The following is a 25,054-nucleotide window of genomic DNA, read 5'->3' on the forward strand; positions in this document are numbered from 1 at the left end:
CCACGGCCAATATGGACAACCAAATAATTGGCTTATATTAACTTTCTCTACATGATAAATCCCATTTGCTGAAGTGAGACATCCTTTTAATTCACTTTTGGCAAGTATGGCACAAAAAGTGAATTTTGAGCCTGTCCTAAGGGCACTTTTACACGGTTAGATAAATTGCTTCTATTGAGCGCTGATCAATAATATAGCAGGTCTGTCGGCGCTTTTTAAATATGATCTTTCATGTGGCCATTCTTTCTGTCTTCCTATACAGTTAATATTGCAAGAGACAGGCAGATAGAGAGAGACCTGTTATCATGAAGGGATATGCTGATGACAAATGTCTGCAGCAAATACGCAATCAGCGACAAACGAGCATATTGTTGCTTGATCACTGTGCATGGTCACACTGGGCAATGATGGTAAATGATTGCTTGTACAAATGGTTGTTTGGGCGATTATCTTCCTAGGTAAGGGTGCTGTTATATTTGTGCATCTGACCCATGGTAACCACACTGTGCTGACCACTAATCTGTTCCCAGTTGCAGAGTACAGGTGCAGTTGGCAGCTCGGCCTCAGCTCTAATAGCCCCGCTACCTCACATAGATCCAGAGATCTCCCCATTCATTGCTCAGGTTGCTCTGCTATAGTTATACCAAGCTGGCAGCTCGGGGTCGTGTCCTTTCTCAGGGGGCGTGCCCTTGCTGCTGTAGCTTTCCTCCTATCACAGCTCAGGAGGCAGTTGAAGGATGGAACTGAGCAAGTGGGTCCACCTCAGCAAGGTGGAGAGAGAGAAATAAGAAAAAGAACAAACAGCAGGTGGCGCTATACAGATACATTTTATTCAATAACTCAGTATTAAATACTACATTTTAAGGCTACTTTCACACTAGCGTTCGGGCGGATCCGTTCTGAACGGATCCGCCCATAATAATGCAGACGGAGGCTCCGTTCAGAACGGATCCGTCTGCATTATATTAGCTAAAAAAAGCTAAGTGTGAAAATAGCCTGGGACGGATCCGTCCAGACTTTCAATGTAAAGTCAATGGGGGACGGATCCGCTTGAAGATTGAGCCACATTGTGGCATCTTCAAACGGATCCGTCCCCATTGACTTACATTGAAAGTCTGGACGGATCCGCACGGATCCGCACGCCTCCGAACGGCCAGGCGGACACCCGAACGCTGCAAGCAGCGTTCAGCTGTCCGCCTGTCCGTGCGGAGGCGAGCGGAGCGGAGGCTGAACGCCGCCAGACTGATGCAGTCTGAGCGGATCCGCCTCCATTCAGACTGCATCAGGGCTGGACGGCTGCGTTCGGGTCCGCTCGTGAGCTCCTTCAAACGGAGCTCACGAACGGAAACCCGAACGCTAGTGTGAAAGTAGCCTAAATGACATGCAACTAGATAAGTATTCAGATCCAGGTGCTGATTTGAAAACTGATGAATACTTTTCATGGGACAACCCTGTTCTGTCCAGGATTTCCACAAGTCTCTTTGTTTCAGGAACATGAAGAAAATTTTGTGGACTGACAAATAGTCGGGGCTAATTTATCTCTAAGCAAGATGGAGGGGAGTTGTCCCAAAGGTCATTGAAAAGGGGCAGAAAAAAAACACACCAAGCCCTTCTGTCCAGGGTGGCAGAAGCGTAATGGGGGCGTAGGATAACTATGCTGTGGGCTCCCCGACTCCATAATGTGCTGCTCATCATTTAACATCTGGTAATTGAAAAGAACTGCTTTGAGAAGTTTCAGAGTAATATCATTTAGATGTAAAACGTAATATAACACCCCAACCCTGTTTCTACAGTCATGTATAACACTCAGCACCATGAACAAAGAGAGGAAATAAGTGCTTAAAAACAAATTCTAATATTGGAAAAGAAATACCCAAGTCAACAGATTTCCATGTAGGTGTATGTAGAATGTTTTCCATGCACAGCCGGCACCAAATACATTATAGCTTGATGAATGAAAAGTAATTTAGGAAAAAACAACTATAAATGGACTTTTGTTGCAGAGTATAATATCAGTACAGAATCGTTCTTTGATATGTAACAAATAGTGTGCAGCAAAGCTGATAAACAGCACATAGCAGTCACGTGCGCTGGTTTATGCTGCCTTCATAGTGGTCACCACAATTGGAGGAAGACTCATTCTTCAGCCTCGGTGACCACTGAAAACATTACAACATAATAGATGGTTCTTTCTTTGCTGTAAATGTGGGATAGTATTCAGGATTAGGGATGAGCGAACTTGTGTTTTCAAGTTTGGCGTAAAAGGTTCGGGTTATCTAAGAATTCCGTTATGGATTCCGTTATCACGGACCATAAAGTATGGTCTGTGATAGGAATATCTATAACGGAATTCTTAGATAACCCGAACCTTGTACGCTAAACTTGAAAACACAAGTTCGCTCATCCCTACTCAGGATAAACTGTGCTTGTCTCATTTCATGTACGGTCACATATCCCACTCACTTCACATGTGACTTGGATGCGACTAGAAAGGGTAAGTCAGCTTTCCACTCTCATAAACCTTTTGTGTAAGCCAAGAGATGAGCATGGCACACCCCAAAACCAGTCCACACTTTTGTTATTATAGCCAAAAAGATGTACAGTTGCATGCCGGCACTCACTGTGCTATCTAGCATTAAAGGGCTTCTGTCACCCCTCAAAAGTCATTTTTCATTTTTGGGCTAATTAAAATCCTTATAGTGCGATTATTCAATATATAGTGCTCTTACATTTTTCTGTGGTTTCGTTTCTTAAAAAACGGCACTTTTATAATATGTTAATTACCTGGCTACCAGCAGGTAGGGCGGTTACTTGCTGGTAGCCACCGCATCCTCCTTTAAAAAAAACGCCCCTGTTGATTGACAGGGCCAGCGAGCGCTCTGCTCCTTCGGCTGGCCCTGTCTGCGTTCCAAATCTCGCGCCTGCGCCAGGTGTAGATGTGACGTCATTGGCGCAGGCGCACTGAGGAAGGAGTGGCCAAGCGAGGTCCTCCTCTCAGTGCGCCTGCACCGACAGAAGACTGGTACGGCGCAGGCGCGATATTTGGAACGCAGAGAGGGCCAGCCTTAGGAGGAGAGCGCTCGCTGGCCCTGTCATTCAATAGGAGGAGGGGGCTCTTTTTGAAAGGAGGATGCGGCGGCTACCAGCAAGTAACCGCCCTACTTGCTTGTAGCCAGGTAATTAACATATTATAAAAGTGCCATTTTTGAAGAAACTAAACAACAGAAAAATGTAAGAGCACTATATATCGAATGGTCGCACTATAAGGATTTTAATTAGCCCAAAAATGAAAAATGACTTTTGGGGGGTGACAGAAGCCCTTTAGCCTTATTTCACCTTATGGACCAGGTCATTTTTTGCAAATCTGACCACTGTCACTTTGAGTGCTGATAACTTTAAAACGCTTTGACTTATCCAGGGAGTTCTGAGATTGTTTTTTCGTCACATATTGTACTCCATGACACTGGTAAAATGAAGTTAATTTTTTTTTATTTTTTGCACAAAATAATACCTAATTTGCCCAAAAATTTGAAAAATTTGCAAATTTCAAAGTTTCAGTTAGTCTGCTTCTGTAATACATAGTAATACCCCCAAAAATTGTGATGACTTTACATTCCCCATATGTCTACTTCATGTTTGAATTATTTTGGGAATGATATTTTGTTTTTTGGGGATGTTACAAGGCTTAGAAGTTTAGAAGCAAATCTTTTTTTTCAGAAAATTTTTCAGAAATTTACAAAAACCCAATTTTTAGGGACCAGTTCAGGTCTGAAGTCACTTTGCGAGGCTTACATGATAGAAACCACCCAAAAATGACCCCATCTAAGAAACTACACCCCCTCAAGGTATTCAAAACTGATTTTACATATGTTGTTAACCCTTTAGGTGTTGCACAAGAGCTATTGGCAAATGGGGATGAAATTTGAAAATTTCATTTTTTTGCCTTATTTTCCATTTTAACCCATTTTTTCCACTAACAAAGCAAGGGTTAACAGCCAAACAAGACTGTATCTTTATTGCCCTGACTCTGCCGTTTACAGAAACACCCAATATGTGGCCATAAACTACTGTACGGCCACACAGCGGGGCGTAGAGGGAAAGGTGCGCAGTTTGGTTTCTGGAGGGCTGATTTTTATAGACCGGTTTATTTACACCGTGTCCTGTTTCAACCCCCCTGATGCACCCCTGGAGTAGAAACTCCCTAAAAGTGACCCCATCTAAGAAAGTACACCCCTCAAGGTATTCAAAACTGATTTTTACATACGTCGTTTACCCTTTAGGTGTTGCACAAGAGTTATTGGCAAATGGGGATGAAATTCGAAAATTTCATTTTTTTGCCTTATTTTCCATTTTAACCCATTTTTTCCACTAACAAAGCATGGGTTAACAGCCAAACAAGACTGTATCTTTATTGCCCTGACTCTGCTGTTTGATGAAACACCCAATATGTGGCCATAAACTACTGTACGGCCACACAGCGGGGCGTAGAGGGAAAGGTGCGCCGTTTGGTTTTTGGAGGGCTGATTTTTATGGACCCGTTTATTTACACCGTGTCCTGTTTCAACCCCCCTGATGCACCCCTGGAGTAGAAACTCCCTAAAAGTGACCCCATTTTGGAAACTACGGGATAAGGTGGCATTTTTTGGGGGACTATTTTTAGGGTACATATAATTTTTGGTTGCTCTATATTACATTTTTGTGAGGCAAGGTTACCAAAAATTGAAATTCTGAAATGTCATCTCCATTTGCCATTAACTGTTGAGGAACACCTAAAGGGTTAATAAAGTTTGTATACTCAGTTTTGAATACCTTGAGGGGTGTAGTTTCTTAGATGGGGTCACTTTTAGGGAGTTTTTACTCTAGGGGGGCATCAGGGGGCTTCAAAAGGGACATGGTGTCAATAAAAAAGGCCATCAAAATCGGCCTTCCAGAAACCATGTCGGTCCTTTCCTTTTACGGCCTCCCTTTTACTGATACAGCAGTTTACGACCACAAATGTGGCATTTCTGTAAACTGCAGTATCAGGTTAATAAATATAAACTTTTGTTTGCTTGTTAACCCTTGTTTTGTTACCGGAAAAAACGGATTGAAATGGAAAAGTGCCAAAAATTGCGTTTTTGGCACCGTTTTTTTTTTATTTTTTTTAACCGTGTTAATCTGGGGGGTTAGGTCATGGGATATTTTTTTAGAGGAGATTCTTACGGACGCGGCGATACCTAATAAGTCAACTTTTTTTTACAATTATTTAGGTTTTTGACTATATCATCCTTTTTGATACAAAAATATTTTTTTTGTATCTCTAAGGGCTCTTTCACACCTGCGTTATTGTCTTCCGGCATAGAGTTCCGTCGTCGGGGCTCTATGCCGGAAGAATCCTGATCAGGATTATCCTAATGCATTCTGAATGGAGTGAAATCCGTTCAGGATGCATCAGGATGTCTTCAGTTCCGGAACGGAACGTTTTTTGGCCGGAGAAAATACCGCAGCATGCTGCGCTTGCCGCAAGGCCGGATCCGGAATGAATGCCCATTGAAAGGCATTGATCCGGATCCGGCCTTAAGCTAAACGTCGTTTCGGCGCATTGCCGGATCCGACGTTTAGCTTTTTCTCAATGGTTACCATGGCTGCCGGGACGCTAAAGTCCTGGCAGCCATGGTAAAGGGGAGCGGGGGAGCAGTATACTTTCCATCCGTGCGGCTCCCGGGGCGCTCCAGAGTGACGTCAGGGTGCCCCAGGCGCATGGATGACATGATCGCATGGCACGTCATCCATGCGCATGGGGCGCTCTGACGTCACTTTGGAGCGCCCCCCGGGAGCCGCACGGATGGTAAGTATACCGCTCCCCCGCTCCCCACTACTACTATGGCAACCAGGACTTTAATAACATTCCGGCAAGTGGAGTACACGCCGGATCCGGACAACGCAAGAGTGAAAGAGGCCTAAAGTCTAAGTGTCATTTTTTTTTTATCCGGTTTTCTTATGTGGGGGCTCATTTTTTGCGGGACGAGCGGACGGTTTTATTGGCACTATTTTTGGGGCTTTTTGATCACTTGCTATTAAACTTTTTGTTATGTTTGGTGACAAAAAAAATCTTTTTTTGCACCTTTTTTTTTTTGACCGTGTTAATCTGGGGGGTTGGGTCATGGGGTATTTTTATAGAGGAGATTCTTACGGACGTGGCGATACCTAATAAGCAGGGCCGGCTCCAGGTTCATGTGGGCCCTTGGGCGATAAATCCCAGTGGGCCCCCATGAGGCATTTTTTTACATTGACATGTCCCCCTGTGGCTCCTACACGGTATAATGACCCCCAGTGGCCCCTATACAGTATAATGACTACTAGTGGCCCTTCACACAGTATAATGACTACTAGTGGCCCTTCACACAGTATAATGAACCCCCAATTCCCCTCCCCCCTGTATTATGACCACCTGTGGCCCTGCATTCAGAATAATAACCCCCAGTCGCACCCATTCAGAATAATGACCCCCCAGTAGCCCCCACTGGGGGAATACTGTATGGAGGGGGCTCTGGGGGTCATTATACTAAATGGGGGACACTGGGGGTCATTATACTATGTAAAGGGCCCTCACAGTATAATGACCCCACAGTGACCCTCCATTCAGAATAATGACCCCCAATCGCCCCCACACTGGGGGTTATACTGTATGGAGGGGGCACGAGGGGTTATTATATTTAATGGGGGCTCTGGTGGTCATTATGCTAAATGGAGGGTCAATGGGGATCATTATACTAAATGGGGGGCACTGGAAGTCATTATACTGTGTAAGGGGCCCTCACAGTGTGGTGAATGACCCCCCAGTGGCCCCCTCACATACCTATCATTGCTGGAGAGCAGGGGAGCTGGTGGTCCTGTCATTCACTAACCGCAGCTCCCTGCGCTCTTTCTCTCCTCCGGCCCACTGCAGCAGTGAGCCAGGCCTGGAGCAGAGAAGGAGATGTGCAGTGATGTAGCTAGAACTGACAGGGCCCCACAGCAAATTTTAGTACGCCCCTCTCCCCCCCCATCACGTTTTTCCTATCGGTTTGATGTATACAAATGTGCAGCACTCCACGTTTTTGTATCCTGCAGAGTCAAGTAAAAAATGCATACGTTAACGTATATGTTTTTTTACAATGGAACTGTATGGTGAACGGACGCCACTGTACGGCATCAGTCTGAGGCATCTGGTAACGCATACATTTTTGGTATACATTAAATGGATGGCACAAATGGGATGTGAACCCAGCCCCAGTGTCAGAATAAGCCCCAGTACACAGCGGAGCAGCGTGGCGGAGAGGGAGGCCGCCATGTACTGACAGAGCGCTGCCTGGTCCTGGTGGTCAGGGGTGAGGACTGTGTTTCCCAAGGATCATTTTCTACTGGGAAATACAGGGCACAGTATAATACACTAGAATCTATATACTATAAAGATATTAGCCTTACCCCCGAATAATAATACAATTAGGGGGTCATTTATTATATAGAAATACGTCTATGTTAGGCTACTTTCACACTAGCGTTCGGGGCTCCGCTTGTGAGTTCCGTTTGAAGGCTCTCACAAGCGTCCCCGAACGGATTCGTCCAGCCCTAATGCATTCTGAGTGAACGCGGATCCGCTCAGAATGCATCAGTCTGGCAGCGTTTGTCCTCAGCCCCACTCAGCAGGCGGACACCCGAACGCTGCTTGAAGCGTTCGGGTGTCCGCCTGGCCGTGCGGAGGCAAACGGATCCGTCCAGACTTACAATGTAAGTAGAGATGAGCGAACTTCTGTTTTAAGTTCGGCGTCTAAAGTTCGGGGGCGGGTTAGCGGAGAATCCCGATCTGGAACCGGATATGGATTCCGACTTCCGTTGTGGTCCGTGGTAGCGGAATCAATAATCGGCCATTATTGATTCCGCTACCACGGACCACAACGGAAGTCGGAATCCATATCCGGTTCCAGATCGGGATTCTCCGCTAACCCGCCCCCGAACTTTAGACGCCGAACTTAAAACAGAAGTTCGCTCATCTCTAAATGTAAGTCAATGGGGACGGATCCGTTTGAAGTTGACACAATATGGCTCAATTTTCAAATGGATCCGTCCCCCATTGACTTTCAATGTAAAGTCTTAACGGATCCGTTTGCATCATCATGCAAACGTATCCGTTCTGAACGGATGTAAGCGTTTGCATTATAGGTGCGGATCCGTCTGTGCAGATACCAGACGGATCCGCACCTAAACGCAGGTGTGAAAGTAGCCTTAGGCGTATTTCTGACACAGATTGTGGCACAAAGGTCCTTAGCACCACAATCTGTATCTTTTCCCGCTCATGCCAGGTCTAAAAAAGGATGGCGTGGGCAGGGAAGGGGATACAGTTATGGCCATGCAGTTATTGGATACCACCGCCATATAGTGATAACACCGCCATACAATGATAAAACCGGACCGGATAAAAGGGTATAAGAGGGCACAGTACAGGGAATGACTACGGGCACTGCACAGGGTGTGGTAAGAGGGCAGAATGCAGGGTATAAGTGGGCACAGTACGGGGTGGGGGGCACAGTCACATGACCCTGTGACGTTAGAAGGTCCTTATGGTGAATGTGGTTCAGATGCCACCATAATGAGAGGCAGAGGAGTGAGACAGGGGCCCTGGATGGACAGGAGGGGTGGACACAGCAAGTAGGTTGAAGGGGCTCTGAGGGGGATTCATACAAGAAGTAGGGGCAGGAGGTCTGTGCAGGGCAGCAACAGGAGATAGGGGGTGAAACAGGAGCTCTGGATACATGAGGGAGGAAAGGAGACAGCAGGGGCCCCATGAGGATAAGATAGGACAGGATATGGGGGGGGGGGGGCAGGTATCATGGAGGCAAACTGCTTAATGAAACAGTAACACAACTAAATAGAATGAAGCAGCAGCCAATCGAAGAGACCCCCCCCCCTTCTGTCCCACAGACAAGAGACAGTCACAGTGCAGACTCACTCACAGCTCCAGCCCTCCAGTCTCTCTCCTCAGGCAGCATGTTTCCTGTGTAGAGGGGGCGTGTTCTGAGTCTCTGCAGCTCAGAGGGCCCCACCAAAGGGGTACTGTGTAAGTGAAGTGACAGCAGTGAGAGCTCCATCTGTATTGATGGAAGTGCTCATAGCAGCTCAGTGGGCCCCCCCAGGAGCATTGGGCCCCGGCACTTGCCCGGGGATGCCGGGTTATGACGCCGGCCCTGCTAATAAGTCTAATTTTTTTTACATTTATTTAGGTTTTAGACTATATTATCCTTTTTGATACAAAAACTTTTTGGGGATATCTCTAAAGTCTGTGTCTTTTTCTTTTTTTATCCAATTATCTTATGTGGGGGCTCATTTTTTACGGGATGAGCAGACGGTTTTATTGGCACTATTTTGGGGGCTATATGACTTTTTGATCGCTTGCTATTAAACTTTTTGTTTTGTAAGGTGACAAAAAAAATCATTTTTTGCACCTTTTCTTTTTATTTCCTTGACCGTGTTAATCTGGGGGGTTAGGTCATGGGGTATTTTTATAGAGGAGATTATTACCGATGCTGCAATACCTAATATGTCTACTTTTAATAAATTATTTTAGTTTTTTTGGGTGTCTCAAGTCTGAGAACCATTTTTTTTTTCCGATGTCAGTGCTAAATTGGGATATAAATTTAGTACTCCATGGAAGTGTGATACTCCCTGAAGCAGAGGCCCGGATGATCGGGGCACGTGTCACATTGAGTTGTGGTGTCCTTCCGTATCCCGCTCCTGTGATACATTCTGCACCTTTTTTGGGTTCGCCCCTTCTTTCCAGTATGGGGGACCACACTTGGAAAGTGTTGGCCAGGGACGATCCGGACGCCTACAGTTCCCGAGGTACTCCGGCCTGCTCTTTCCCGGTCCGAAAAGATCAGGACCTTGAGGACTGCCTCATAGAACTGGAGGAATGTCCCTGTGCTGCCAGCGCTTCGGGATAGTACAAAAGAGTTGTACATGGCAACTTGTACCAAGTAGACCGCAACTTTTTTGTACCATGCCCGGGTTTTGCACATGGCGTTATATGGCTTGAGGACTTGATCAGAGAGATCAACTCTTCCCATATACCGATTGTAGGCGACGATACAATCGGGCTTGAGGACCGTTGCCACGGTACCTCGCACAGGGACAGGGGTAATGCTGTTACCATGAATTGTGGACAGCATAAGGACATCCCTCTTGTCCTTATACCTGACCAGCAACAGGTTTCCAGTGGTAAGGGCACGGGTCTCACCCCTGGGGATAGGTACCTGGAGGGGGAGGGCAGGGAGGCCGCGTTGATTTTTCCGCATGGTCCCACAAGCGAACGTGGATCTGGCGGCAAGGGACTGGAACAAGGGGATACTGGTATAAAAGTTATCCACGTACAGGTGGTAACCCTTATCCAGCAGTGGGTACATAAGGTCCCACACAAGTTTCCCGGTAACACCCAGAGTGGGGGGACATTCTGGGGGTTGAATCCGGGAATCTCGCCCCTCGTATATACACCATCACCACTCAGGATCGCTGGATGGTGATTGGTGGGGTGAAATCACACCACCATCACCATCCTGTTCCGGGTTATCGGGTCTTCAGAGACCCAAATAACCCGGAAACGCTTAAAACTGCAGGTCTGAATTGACCTGCGGTTTTCTGCAATCGCCGACATGGGGGGTCACAGGACCCCCCGGTGCATTTAGCCTAGGTACGTCATGTGTCCTTAAGTACCAGGACATCATGACGTACCGGTACGTCATGTGTCCTTAAGAGGTTAAGCAGGCCAACTTCTCGCACACTGGCATTCCTTTTCCTCTTCGAGGTTGTGGGTACATGAGAGCGACGAGGACTAATAAGTTTAACTTTTATGATCAAATAACAGCGACATACTCCTATAGGGAAAACTGTTATAGAAATAAAAAGGGATAAAATAAAGAATAACAGTTAAAGTTTTTGAAGGGTCTCAGACAGACCTTTTTAAAGGAAAATGTGTCACCAAAAAATTGTATCTACTAGTTAAAACCAGATAGCAACACAGATGCTTGTTTTCAAATCTGTTTTTATTTTCTGATTGCAGATTTATTTATTATATTTACTGAACATGATTATGGGGCATTTAGAAAGCATTCAGAAAATTTGCTTTATGGCAGCCCCATGGGCCATAGACAGAATGGACGGGAGGGGACCTCATTGACCTCTATGGACGAGTTTTCTAGGCATGCTCTGTGACCTGTGCAGAGGTCATTGTACAAGAAAAGAATAGATTAGCTCTGACGATCACCTATTGTGAGTGGTGAATCCTGTCTTATCTATACACTGAGGTGATATCATTACAGGCAGGATTAGAATGATAGAAAAGCAGGTAACTGCAGGAAAGTGTTCTGTACAGACCATGAAGTGGCACCAAAAGAAAACACAGTTCAAAGACATAATTCTTGCCTATATACTAGGCCAGGCATCCTCAAACTGCGGCCCTCCAGCTGTTGTAAAACTACAACTCCCACAATGCCCTGTTGTAGGCTGATACCTGTAGGCTGTTCGGGCATGCTGGGAGTTGTAGTTTTGCAACAGCTGGAGGGCCGCAGTTTGAGGATGCCTGTACTAGGCAATACTATGACCAGCAAGTTTTCCAACATATTGTTGCCAATCTAGGCATATGAAATGTGAATATGAAATATTAATGATTCAAACCAGTATTCAAATCTGCAGGTTAATAAGGGCAAAAATCCTGGCGCTTGCAATAACAGAAGCAGCTGAGTTTCCTGATCATAAATACATAACTTATTATAAAACATGTATTATGGCAGGGCTGGCTTTGAAGTATGATATTTCCCTTTGTATCTTGTATAGGACTTCAGCCCTTTAGAGAACATGGAGATCATAACACCTCTGTATGAACTGGGCAGCATGTAGAGGGACTTTGGCATTTCAAGCAAAAAGAGGATATCCTGATGATACTTATCATCTGTATAAGGATGTTTAACCACTTCAACCTCTATGACGTACTGGTACGTCACAGTGGTTGAGGGCTTGTATGGAGTGGGATGCTGGAGTGAGCCCGCTCCATGCACGGCATGTGCCAGCTGTATTATACAGCAGACACCTGGCCTCAATGACAGGGAATGGCAATCCCGCCGAACCCCCGTCATTTATCCCCTCAGATGCCACAATCAACACTGACCACAGCATCTGTGGATTTAGGCCTCATGTACACGACCGTTTTTTGGGTCCGCATCCGAGCCGCCGTTTTGGCGGCTCGGATGTGGAGCCATTCATTTCAATGGGGCCGCAAAAGATGCGGACAGCACTCCGTGGCTCTGTTCCGTGGCCCCGCTAAAAAAATCTAACATGTACTATTCTTGTCCGTGCTTTGCGGACAAGAATAGGCATTTATATTGTCGGCGCCGGTTCCGCAAATTGCGGTTTGCGGACTGCAAAAAACAGCACGGTCTTGTGCATGAGGCCTTAGGCAGAGGGATGCGACTGTGAAATTGTGTTCTCCAACCGCTTACCTTGGCAGCCTGGATGCCCCTGAAGCTTACCACGCCTGCCATGGTAAGGTAAGCTCCTTCCTGTACTGTGCATAAGGCACAGCTCAACAGGGAGCGTGTCAGAATCCTATTCACCCTAATAGATCTCTATTAGGGTAAATGGGACAAGGGATCAAAAAAAACAATAAAAGTTTAAATTGCCCCTCTTTCCCTATTTTTATATGTAAGATTGGGAACGAGGGGCGATTTAAACATTGTAACAGAAAAAATCTAAGTGATCAAAAAGTCGTGCTTACCACAAAAATAATAGCAATAAAAACTACAGTTCGTTCTGCTAAAAACAAGCCCTCATACAGCGCTGTAGACAGAAATATAAAAAAGTTATGGCTGTCAGAAAATGGCGATGCAAAGAACATTTTTAGTAATTTTTTTTTTTTTTAAGTAGTAAAACAAAAAGAAAAACTATACAAGTTAGTTATTGCCGCATTCATATTGAGCCGCAGAAGTCATGTCATTTTTAGTGCGCAGTGAACACTGTGATGTAAAAACCCCAAAAACCTTGGCGGAATTGTGTGTTTTTTTAACACAAAGAATTTTCTTCCCATTTTCCAATAACAGATATGGTAAATTAAATCGTGTCCTCAGGACTATTTCAAGGTGGGTCCCCTGAAACGAAGGCCACATCCACTGACTGTATTCATCAAAGCAGTACTGTTAGATATTATTGCTACTCATTTGTAGTCATCTAAAATTGTCAAATCTCACATGGAACTTCAGGAACAGCTGTTTTCTCACGCAGTTTCTTATTAGTCACTGCTATAGGTCTTGCAGGATGTTTGGATGGGAGCAAATGTTATTACCGAGCAGCAATTCATTTGGAAATAATATGATTCTGTATCTACAGTAGTTATAAATTCATTATCTGAATACCTGCAATACATTATTTAGGAGATGCATGTATTGTTACATCATTTATTATTGCTGTTATGTTTATATTCATGTGCTGAATGAAATATGTGAAAACTGACCACATTGGGGTTCTGTCACTATAAGTACATCTTTACTTCCAGCCCTTCAAGCGTCAGACATATTTAAGAAGTGTCAGTATGCCAGTTGAGAATACTAGAATCCCTTCACCTCCCAATGACTCGAAGCGGCCAATCTTACAACGACAGACCTCAATCACCCAGACCATAAAAAGGTAAGATTGGATTGTGAATATATATAAACATATAGGGTCATGTATCAAACCGGTGTAAAGTAGAACTGGCTTTACAGATTTATTTATTTGTTGTATTTTTCTTCTATCAGATTCCACCTTTATTTTTGACAACTCCTTTGCAAAATGAAAGGTGGACTCTGATTGGTTGATATGGGCATCTAAGCCAGTTCTACTTTACATCAGTTTGATAAATGACCAAAATATTTTGTTTTAGTTATACAAATACCGTCAGAAAATGTACTTGATAGATGATCAATGTCTGATCACTGGGGACCCCACTGGGACCACCATGATCACTAGAATATATGACCACTGCTCCATTCAAACTCAGCCTCAATGTGGTGATGAAGAGGTTTCCAGTGGTGGTGCCACCAGTGGATAGGTGGTAAAGGTAAGTGTGAGACAACCCCTTTAATCACAACTATTTTCTTAAAGGGAGTTATCCAGCTGATTATTTCTTTTTTTTTTTTACATGAACTCAGAAAGGCATAACAAAAAAAAAAGAAACTCACCTCAGTAATCTCCTTTTCTCTAATTCCGATGCGTACCTGGTCCCCAATGTCATCTGCTTGTAAGTCACTCTCAACATGCAGGAAATGTGCACTCACACAATCACTGGCTGAGGCGATTCACTGCTATGTCCAGTGATTGGTTGAGCTGGCATTTCCTGTGTCCAAAGACCAACAAGGACCTAGTAAGCATTGGAACAAGAGGGGGGAGGGGGGTTGTCAGGAAAGTGAGTATAACATTTTTTTTATTTGTTCTGGCATTCTGACCTGGTAAGAAAAATTAACCTCCCTGACCACCAGCTTTATGTTCTTTAGATCTTAGATGCAGTAGAACAATAAAAATTGTTGCAAAATGTGGACATATCCTTTAAGTAACCCGGAGTTATTCACGTAAATACATTTTTAAAGATGAGGGTTAGAGCCCTGTATTTTCATTTTTATTTGTTCCATCTCAATTCAAGTGTACAAGGGGCGCAAAGAAAAATAAAAATAAAAAATGGGGCGTTTTTTGTACCGTACTGGAGCAGTTTTTGTTAGATGTGGCATAGTCAAACCTGACCCTCTTCCTGGAATGTAACTCTTTAGAAAGAGCTGATATTAATTCTGTCCTGTAAAGAGTGCGTTAGGGCTCACTCTTCACATAATGAAGCTGTTATATGGCCAAGTAAGAATATGAATAACTAAGGTCAGAGCTAAGTACTGCTGCCCAGCAGGACAACCTACCACATCCATCTTAGGTGCAGCCTACCTATTTCTCTGTTTTGAATAATGAATGAATACATCTTGGTAAATGTTACAGTTTACTAGTAAGGCTACTTTCACACTTGCATTCGGAGCGGATCCGTCTGGTGTCTGCACAGACGGATCCGCTCCTATAATGCAAACGCTTAGATCCGTTCAGAACGGATCCGTTTGCATTACCATGAACAAAAAAAAAAAAAAGTCAATGGGGGACGGATCCGTTTGAAAATTGAGCCATACTGTGTCAACTTCAAACGGATCCGTCCCCATTGACTTACATTATAAGTCTGGATGGATCCGTTTGCCTCCGCACGGCCAGGCGGACACCCGAACGCTGCAAGCAGCGTTCGGGTGTCCGCCTGCTGAGCGGAGCGGAGGACAAACGCTGCCAGACTGATGCATTCTGAGCGGATCCGCATCCACTCAGAATGCATTAGGGCTGGACGGAAGCGTTCAGGGCCGCTTGTGAGAGCCTTCAAACGGAACTCACAAGCGGAGCCCCGAACGCAAGTGTGAAAGTAGCCTAAGTATGCTTTCTATACATGTTTTGTTGTTAAATTGTAGTAGTACAGAATTGTTGGGACCTTCATTCTAAGTTAGTAGGGAGGTACTGTATGTTCACCACTATTTCTTTTTGTATTTTTCCTGGAAGGAAGCATGTCACATTTGACAGAATCAGTACCATGCCAGTTAAGGGCCACCTGGCTCGAAGGAGACCTATATATTATAGAAAACGTCAAACACTGTCTACCTTTTTTTGCAGGTAGTTTTTGAGGTGCATGTAGAGTGCTGAACACGACTAATAAACAAGTGGTTTGACGTGAATTAACTTTCTTGCATGTATATTAGTTCTGAAAAAGTTTCATAGTAAAGCTCTTTGTCATACAGAGATGAGGATGGAGGCCAATAATTTTGAAAAGGCTTGTCGAATTGGAAAATAATATTACTGTTATACATGTTGGTTACAGATTTATTTCTTTGTTGTATTTTTCTTCTATTAGATCAAGGGCAGAATTTCCACTCTTATTAATAGACATTCTTAAAATTTCAGTTTGTAAAATAATATTATTTGGAAGATTAATAAAAAAAGATACAGAAAGTCATTCATGACCAGATAGCTGCCACTAAAAAGTGGGCGTGGCATGGGTGAGGAAGGGGAGGGGCTGGAGGTCCCATCTCATTCATCATTTTCTGGTTTAGGCGTAGAAAATGGTCTAAATGTAGAACAGCAAGGAAGCTGTCATTTAGAATCGGCGGTGGATACGCCAATGTTATATAGAAGCCGCCTCTACATTGGCAATCCACTGCCAGCTATAGGGCTTATTAAAATAAAGGAAAAAGGTATCCCACGGCGCAAAATCACCCAACAGTCGGAGTAATAATGATTCTTCTTTAATTGAGGCAAGTGGTACAACGCGTTTCGGGGTTTAACCCCTTCTTCAGGTACAATTGTCTTGCATATATACAGATAAACATGCATACATTTAAATATAGTAAAAAAAAAACGCCAAAAACACAAGGGGCGGGGTAGGGGCGGGTCAGTGGGCGGTACTGAATAAGCTATTGAGGCTAGATGAACAAAGGGGTTAAAAAACTCAGCTGCTTGTTAAACATATTTTCAATATGTGTCTACAGTATCCCTACCCAAAGGGAGATATCTCACAATGCTGCGATTTTTATTAATTGTTAAAATACATGCATATTTAATTAAAGAGTGCCGGACGATCTAGGACCTTGAGAAGTCATGTGAGGCGGTCACATGACTGTGCCATGTGATCGCCGTCAGTAGAAGACTGTGGACGTCTGTGGGGAGAAGAACGGCCGCTGGATACAAGGGGCGGTCACCTGGGGGGAGCCGCCGGTCACGTGTAAAGTGACGTCACGCTCCGTCTCTAGGTAACTGGACGCTTCGGCTGCGTTATAAGACGGAGGGGGGGGGGGGGGGAGTGTCAGGCCGGACTGGTTTACAGATCAGTGTGTCCGTGCTGCATCGGCTGAATACAGTGGGACCTAGCGATATCAATTCATGCAGAGAGACCTATTGGGGGGACATAGTTTAAGATAAAAATATATGGTAAATAGTGGATAACTGACATAATTAGAAACCACTAAAAACTGAATTAGACTATTTTAAGATAAGTCAGGGAATTTGGACATGAAATTATATCCATTTTAGACAGCTGAAACCTAATGCTTCGGAGCCAACTATATTAAATATATGAACAAAAAATATAATAAATAAATAAATAAATAAAGGATTAAAAATGTGTACTAAATGTATAAGACACATCTATTTGTTTCATAGAGTGGCAACAGAAGCAGGATCCAAGGGAAGTAGATAAAAGCGTAATATATAAAATATCTGATTTGTTGGGTGACTTCATTGTGCCCGGTTTATTACATGCTGTAGGGGGGGGGAGGTGGTTGATGAAAGGTGAGTGTCCATTTGTGATGTGAGAGAAAGAAAGGGACACGATTGGGTTATACACGGGTCATACACGGAAGGGGTTGTGAGGGCTGTAAATATTGGTGTATATGAAGGGAGGCGAGGGAAAGTACTGGGTTTCATAAATTGATTTCAAAAGCCTCATTCAGGCCGTATGGTTTAAGGCAGTTTAATTTATATATCCAGAACATCTCGCGTTTCCTCAAAGTTTGAATGATATTATATCCGTTCGATCGGACTTGCTCGATCGGGGTCACCGAGAATCCCAAAAAAGAGCCTTGGTGATGGACAGTAGCATGTCTGGAGACGCTATGCTGGAGGAATTTTTTCTTCACATTGGATCTATGTTTATTGAGTCGGTTGCGTAAGGTCTGGATGGTGCGCCCTACATAACGGAGATATTGTAACCAATCAAGATGCCTCTGATGCAGATCTCTCAATATCACCACTTCCTTCTTTGGCCAAAATAAGGAATCTTTTAAAATCAAGGACGAACTAAATTGTGGTTCTTCCAACATCATTTACCTTATTACATGCCCTTGCAATCTCCGTTATGTAGGGCGCACCATCCAGACCTTACGCAACCGACTCAATAAACATAGATCCAATGTGAAGAAAAAATTCCTCCAGCATAGCGTCTCCAGACATGCTACTGTCCATCACCAAGGCTCTTTTTTGGGATTCTCGGTGACCCCGATCGAGCAAGTCCGATCGAACGGATATAATATCATTCAAACTTTGAGGAAACGCGAGATGTTCTGGATATATAAATTAAACTGCCTTAAACCATACGGCCTGAATGAGGCTTTTGAAATCAATTTATGAAACCCAGTACTTTCCCTCGCCTCCCTTCATATACACCAATATTTACAGCCCTCACAACCCCTTCCGTGTATGACCCGTGTATAACCCAATCGTGTCCCTTTCTTTCTCTCACATCACAAATGGACACTCACCTTTCATCAACCACCTCCCCCCCCCTACAGCATGTAATAAACCGGGCACAATGAAGTCACCCAACAAATCAGATATTTTATATATTACGCTTTTATCTACTTCCCTTGGATCCTGCTTCTGTTGCCACTCTATGAAACAAATAGATGTGTCTTATACATTTAGTACACATTTTTAATCCTTTATTTATTTATTTATTATATTTTTTGTTCATATATTTAATATAGTTGGCTCCGAAGCATTAGGTTTCAGCTGTCTAAAATGGATATAATTTCATGTCCAAATTCCCTGACTTATCTTAAAATAGTCTAATTCAGTTTTTAGTGGTTTCTAATTATGTCAGTTATCCACTATTTACCATATATTTTTATCTTAAACTATGTCCCCCCAATAGGTCTCTCTGCATGAATTGATATCGCTAGGTCCCACTGTATTCAGCCGATGCAGCACGGACACACTGATCTGTAAACCAGTCCGGCCTGACACTCCCCCCCCCCCCCCTCCGTCTTATAACGCAGCCGAAGCGTCCAGTTACCTAGAGACGGAGCGTGACGTCACTTTACACGTGACCGGCGGCTCCCCCCAGGTGACCGCCCCTTGTATCCAGCGGCCGTTCTTCTCCCCACAGACGTCCACAGTCTTCTACTGACGGCGATCACATGGCACAGTCATGTGACCGCCTCACATGACTTCTCAAGGTCCTAGATCGTCCGGCACTCTTTAATTAAATATGCATGTATTTTAACAATTAATAAAAATCGCAGCATTGTGAGATATCTCCCTTTGGGTAGGGATACTGTAGACACATATTGAAAATATGTTTAACAAGCAGCTGAGTTTTTTAACCCCTTTGTTCATCTAGCCTCAATAGCTTATTCAGTACCGCCCACTGACCCGCCCCTACCCCGCCCCTTGTGTTTTTGGCGTTTTTTTTTACTATATTTAAATGTATGCATGTTTATCTGTATATATGCAAGACAATTGTACCTGAAGAAGGGGTTAAACCCCGAAACGCGTTGTACCACTTGCCTCAATTAAAGAAGAATCATTATTACTCCGACTGTTGGGTGATTTTGCGCCGTGGGATACCTTTTTCTTTTATTTGAATTACTGGCTTTCTGCGGGATTCCAGGCATCCCTGAACAGGAGCATCCATCCCGGGCTGCATACCACCCGTTATAAGGAGTTTATGGAAATTCAACATATGTCCTCATTAGAGTTGTGCCTAAACTAGCACAACTCCATCAGGTGAGCCTCCCCAGTGGAGATACCTATTTTTTCTTATCTCTTGACGTTATTACCCTATGGTGCGCCATTCTTTTTGTTCTCTAGTGGAACGACGCCTGTTTCCGATAGGGCTTATTAAGACCTGCATCTAACATGCTGGTCTTAATAAATGTTACCCACTGTGTGCATACGTAGCGTGCATTTGACTTTAGAACAAAATATTAGTCATTTCTATCCCTACTAATGATTTGTCCCTCCTTTCATTAAAAGTAATCTTCAGCTATAACAGGATTTGGATGATCCTCACGTTTTACTCAATCAAATGCATTTAACAGCAATTTAGGCATACGAACCCTCCCCTTAGGTGGCAAATTAATTGATATGGTTAAAACTTATTTGAGTCACTTGTCCACCCACAGTCATTTTAGGATTTTGTACTTCTCTCACAAGTCTCTATACTTCTGTTAGACACAGTTTCCAAGATACACATGGCTGATTATTACTTGTGGTTTTACTCAGGATACCTCTGGACCTCACAAGTGGATGGCCGGATCAGGTGATTTATGGCCTCCTGGTCCAACTGTCCAGACTTCTGTGTGAGGCCATATTATAAGATCTTGGTTCCCTTTGTGTTTTTTTTATTTTTATATTGGCTATTAGATTTTGAATACTTCATTTAGCATTGTTCAAGTTAAATACTTAGTGGAAGAAATTCTGTTAAATTCTTTTTCTAATATGTGATAGATAAATGTTAGAAGATTGCATTAGTGAAGTCTTTTATCTCAGACCAGCGCCATTTCCAGAATGAAACATTGCACAAGAAACCATTGCACATGGACACTGTAGTCACGGTGCTATTGGGTTGCTTGCCATTCATTTTCACTTAATTAATTAAGTTCACTCTCTGTGCGCTATTTATCAACCATTTTCATACCTCCTTCTCACAAACCTTACATCATATCTGTCTAAGATTACAAAGCGCTCTCCCCTGTTTGGAATAAGAGACCAGGTATGCTAAGGGCCTCAGTACACAAACATGTCGATCAGCACTCTTAACCTGCATTTGCCTTTATTATGGTGACAAATGATTTGTAATATGATCGGTCATCCCAGTACATTTTGTCAGAGCACATCCCCTCTTTACATAGGGAGAAAAGTTGCTTGCAAACAATGTTTTTAGCTCATCCAATATAAAAGTGTTTGTTGGGTAATTGGTGACATGTCCTAAGCCTTGCCCTCCAATGAAGCCCACTATCTTTGAGCCAACATGGAGGGATTTGAAGGACGCTGGTGTACAATTTTTAAAATAGTCTTAGACCACTTTCAGACGAGCAAGTTCCACGCATCAGACTCGCATGAGTATGCAGCAGCTCCCTTCCTGACCTCCCAGCACCGCATAGCATTATACTGATTTATGATCTATGTAACCCTTAGGTCTCTTTCACACGGGCGAGAATTCCGCGCGGGTGCAATGCGTGAGGTGAACGCATTGCATCCACTTTGAATCCGGACCATTCACTTCAATGAGGCTGTTCACATGAACGGTGATTTTCATGCATCACTTGTGCGTTGCTTGGAAATCGCAGCATGTTCTATATTCTTCGTTTTTCACGCAACGCAAGCCCCATAGAAATGAATGGGTCTGCATGAAAATTGCAAGCATCACGAAGCAAGTGCAGATGCAATGCGATTTTCACGTATGGTTGCGAGGAGATGAAGTTAGTAAATTGATTAAAGTCTATTTACTGTATTTTTTCCCCTTATAACATGGTTATAAAGGAAAATAATAGCATTCTTAATACAGAATGCTTACTAAAATGTGGCTTGCGGGGTTAAAAAATGAAAAAAAAAATAACTCACATCATCTATTTGATTGCGCAGCCGACATTGTCTTCTTTCTTCTTATTTCAGGACCTGCAAAAGGACCTTTGATGACGTAATCTTCTATCTTCATTCAGCAGGACCTGCGCTGATGTCACCATGCTCAGATTACGTCATCAAAGGTCATCTAACAATTCTGTATTAGGAATGCTATTATTTTCCTTTATAACCATGTTATAAGGTATATCTACAAAACACCAAACCGAATCGGTCTGGGTGCCCCATTCAGTTTCAAAACGCATTGCACCCGCGCGATAAAAACTGAACAATGCAATCGCAGTCAAAACTGACTGAAATTGTGTGCACACTCACCGCGGGTTTCCCGCAATGCACCCAGGACATATCCGGAGCAAATCCGGGACTCCTATCTGAAAGAGGCCTTCAGTTCTGGAATGGATTGTATAAGGGTCCATTCACACGTCCGTAACGTGTTTTGCGGAACCGCGGATCCGCAAAACTCGGACACTGCAATGTGCGTTCCGCATTTTGCGGACCACACATCGCCGGCTCTAATAGAATATGCCTATTCTTGTCTGCAATTGCGGACAAGAATAGGACATGTTCTATTTTTTTGGGGAACGGAAATGCGGACCCGGAAGTGCAGCCCCATAGAAATTAATGGGTCCGCAATTCCGTTCCGCAAAATGCGGAAGGGAGGGTTTTTCCAATTTAAATTTGACTGTCGATGGGTTAAAGAGGTTTTCACAGTATTTTTATATTAAATGCCTCAGGAAAGTTTATCAATATCAGATCAGTGGGGGGTCTGACACACTGCTGATCTGCTGTTTGGGAGTAGCTAGGGTGCCAGAATTTAGTGCGGGAACTACACAGTCCATTGTGTAGTGGATGGAGCTGCTTACTGCAGCACTGTATCCACTGAAGTGAATGAGAGCAGTACTGCAGTAACCAGCTTTGTCCAAAACACATTGGACTGACCTTTGTAGTCTCTGGAGTTACTCCAAAATAGCTGGTCGGGGGGGATGTGGGGTGTCGGACCCTTACCGGTAGTCTGATATTGATAGACCATTGATATCAAAATACTAGGCAACCTCTCTAATTGTCTGAATTAGCATGATTTTTCTCTCCCAGCAATCCAGTCTCATTATGCTAAAACCAACCTCTAAAAACCTCCAGTGGCATTTTGATCATTTGCTCAGAGACCAAGTTTATATGGTAGTTTCAAAATGTGCTTAGATTCTAAACAGGATAAATATTTAGATGAAATATAATGATAGATAAATGTGGATTCCATGAATGAAGTGGCAAGATGTCTGCCAAGTAAGTGCAAGTTTTCAGAGCGTAGAATGTAAAAACTATTTTTATTAAGGGCATCTGTCAGCAGATTTGTTCCTATGGAACTGGCTGACCTGTTACATGTGCTGAAGACATCTGTGTTGATGCCAAGTCCATATGTGCCCGCATTGCTGAGAAAAATGAAGTTTTATTTGTGTAAATGAGTCTCTAGGAGCAACAAGGGCCAAGCGTAATGATGTTTTCACTGCCTGGCCTCTAGGTATAATGACAACTCTCCCATTGCTCCTAGAGACTCATTTACATACATTTAACCGTTTTTTTCTCAGTAATGCGGCACATATGAACATGGGACCAACACAGATGCCTTCAAGTGCACATGTAACAGGTCAGCCAGTGTCGTAGGTACAAAACTGTTGACAGATGTCCTTTAAGCTTTACAATGGTGTGCATTAAAATGTAAAACTTTTATTTCATTTATTAATAGTCTCAGATATTATTTCTTGAAGCTAAGGTCTTAAAGCCTAGGTTGTATTACTGCCAGATTCTGATGAAAAGATGTGATAGGGGGTCTTAGGCTACTTTCACACTTGCGGCAGTGTGATCCGCCGGGCAGTTCCGTCGATCTGCCGCTGACTGAAAGCATTTGTGAGACGGATCCGGATGCGGATCCGTCTCACAAATGCATTGCAAGGACGGATCCGTCTCTCCGCTTGTCATGTGGACCGACGGATCCGTCTTGTACATTTTTTCACATTTTTACCGATCTGCGCATGGGCATGCCGGAACGACAGATCTGGCATTCCGGTATTCTGAATGCCGGATCCGACGCTAATACATTCCTATGGGAAAAAATGCCGGATCCGGCGTTCAGGCAAGTCTTCAGTTTTTTTCACCGGAGAGAAAACCGTAGCATGCTGCGGTTTTCTCTTTTGCCTGATCAGTCAAAACGACTGAACTGAAGACATCCTCATGCAAACTGAACGGATTACTCTCCATTCAGAATTGCATGGGGATAAAACTGATCAGTTCTTTTCTGGTATAGAGCCCCTGTGACGGAACGCCATGCCGGAAAAGAAAAACGCAAGTGTGAAAGTACCCCTCGACACTGGTCTTAATATGCCCTTTAGCTGGCGGTGGATCACTGACGTTATGAAGAGGCACTGGTATTTACATAACGTCGGTGTATCCACCACCGATCTAAACAAAAGCCACTCCCTTTCTCAAATCTTGATCTTTTTTTTACACCTAAAACAGGTGTAGAAAATGATGAATGAGACGGGCCTGCCAGCCCATCCCCTCACCGACCACGCCAAGCCCACTTTTTTAGACCTGGCGTGAGCGGGGAAATGTAGGCATATTTCCTATAGTAAATGTGGATAAATCATCTTTTTGGTCTTCTTTAAAGGGAATCTGTCAGCAGTTTTATGCAGCTAGGTTTGAACGAGTCCCCATATTCATAAACTCAAGGCTCTACCCGACCATCTGCCTCTGACAGGTTTTTTCCATATGAATCCGCAGCAGGTGGGTGGGGAGAGCCATGAGCTCATAAATATCAGGACTCATAGTTATGCGCTGGAGCTGTTCTGTACAAAATTTTTGCTAAGAGATTGGTTCAATTAAAGAAAGTGACCCAGCATTTTGCTGAGTATAAATCTGTCACTAGTTTACATTGCCCTTAGTTAGACACCATAGCACAGGTGACAGATTCCCTTTAAACCCATTCAGAAAATTCTTCCTCTGAATATCTAGGATTAGAACAGCTTTATAGAAAAAGGGGGACATTTATCAAATCAAGTTTTTGGCTTAAAAAATATGCATGTGTTTTCTGTGATGTTTGTTCAAACTTTGGTTTTCCTCTACTTTTCAAAGTGTGAGAGCTAAAAGTGAGATTAGACCTGGATGATGGCACATTTGCTATGTGCGTCTTTTGCAAAAGTCACAAAAAAATATGCAACCTACGTCAGACAGACCCCTGGTGTACCTTTACACATATACAGTGGGATGCGAAAGTTTGGGCAACCTTGTTAATCGTCATGATTTTCCTGTATAAATCGTTGGTTGTTACGATAAAAAATGTCAGTTAAATATATCATATAGGAGACACACACAGTGATATTGGAGAAGTGAAATTAAGTTTATTGGATTTACAGAAAGTGTGCTATAATTGTTTAAGCAACATTAGGCAGGTGCATACATTTGGGCACTGTTGTCATTTTATTGATTCCAAAACCTTTAGAACTAATTATTGGAACTCAAATTGACTCGGTAAGCTCAGTGACCCCTGACCTACATACACAGGTGAATCCAATTATGAGAAAGAGTATTTAAGGGGGTC

At 43.5% G+C, this 25,054-nt stretch overlaps 1 protein-coding gene across 2 annotated transcripts in view; it reads left to right on the forward strand.

Annotated features, from left to right (window-relative positions):
* Nucleotides 1–25,054, forward strand: part of RHBDF1 (rhomboid 5 homolog 1) — a 148,421-nt gene that overhangs the window by 74,808 nt on the left and 48,559 nt on the right. The window contains exons 3-4 of one of the 2 annotated variants that reach the window (XM_044303376.1): nucleotides 13,556–13,686; nucleotides 15,610–15,720. In XM_044303376.1, coding sequence (XP_044159311.1) covers nucleotides 13,556–13,686; nucleotides 15,610–15,720 — 242 coding nt within the window. The remainder of the gene's footprint in view (nucleotides 1–13,555; nucleotides 13,687–15,609; nucleotides 15,721–25,054) is intronic. The other variant, XM_044303378.1, reaches the window with a different exon arrangement.

Source organism: Bufo gargarizans, chromosome 8 (assembly GCF_014858855.1).
Source record: "Bufo gargarizans isolate SCDJY-AF-19 chromosome 8, ASM1485885v1, whole genome shotgun sequence".
Classification (NCBI taxonomy): Eukaryota; Metazoa; Chordata; class Amphibia; order Anura; family Bufonidae; genus Bufo; species Bufo gargarizans.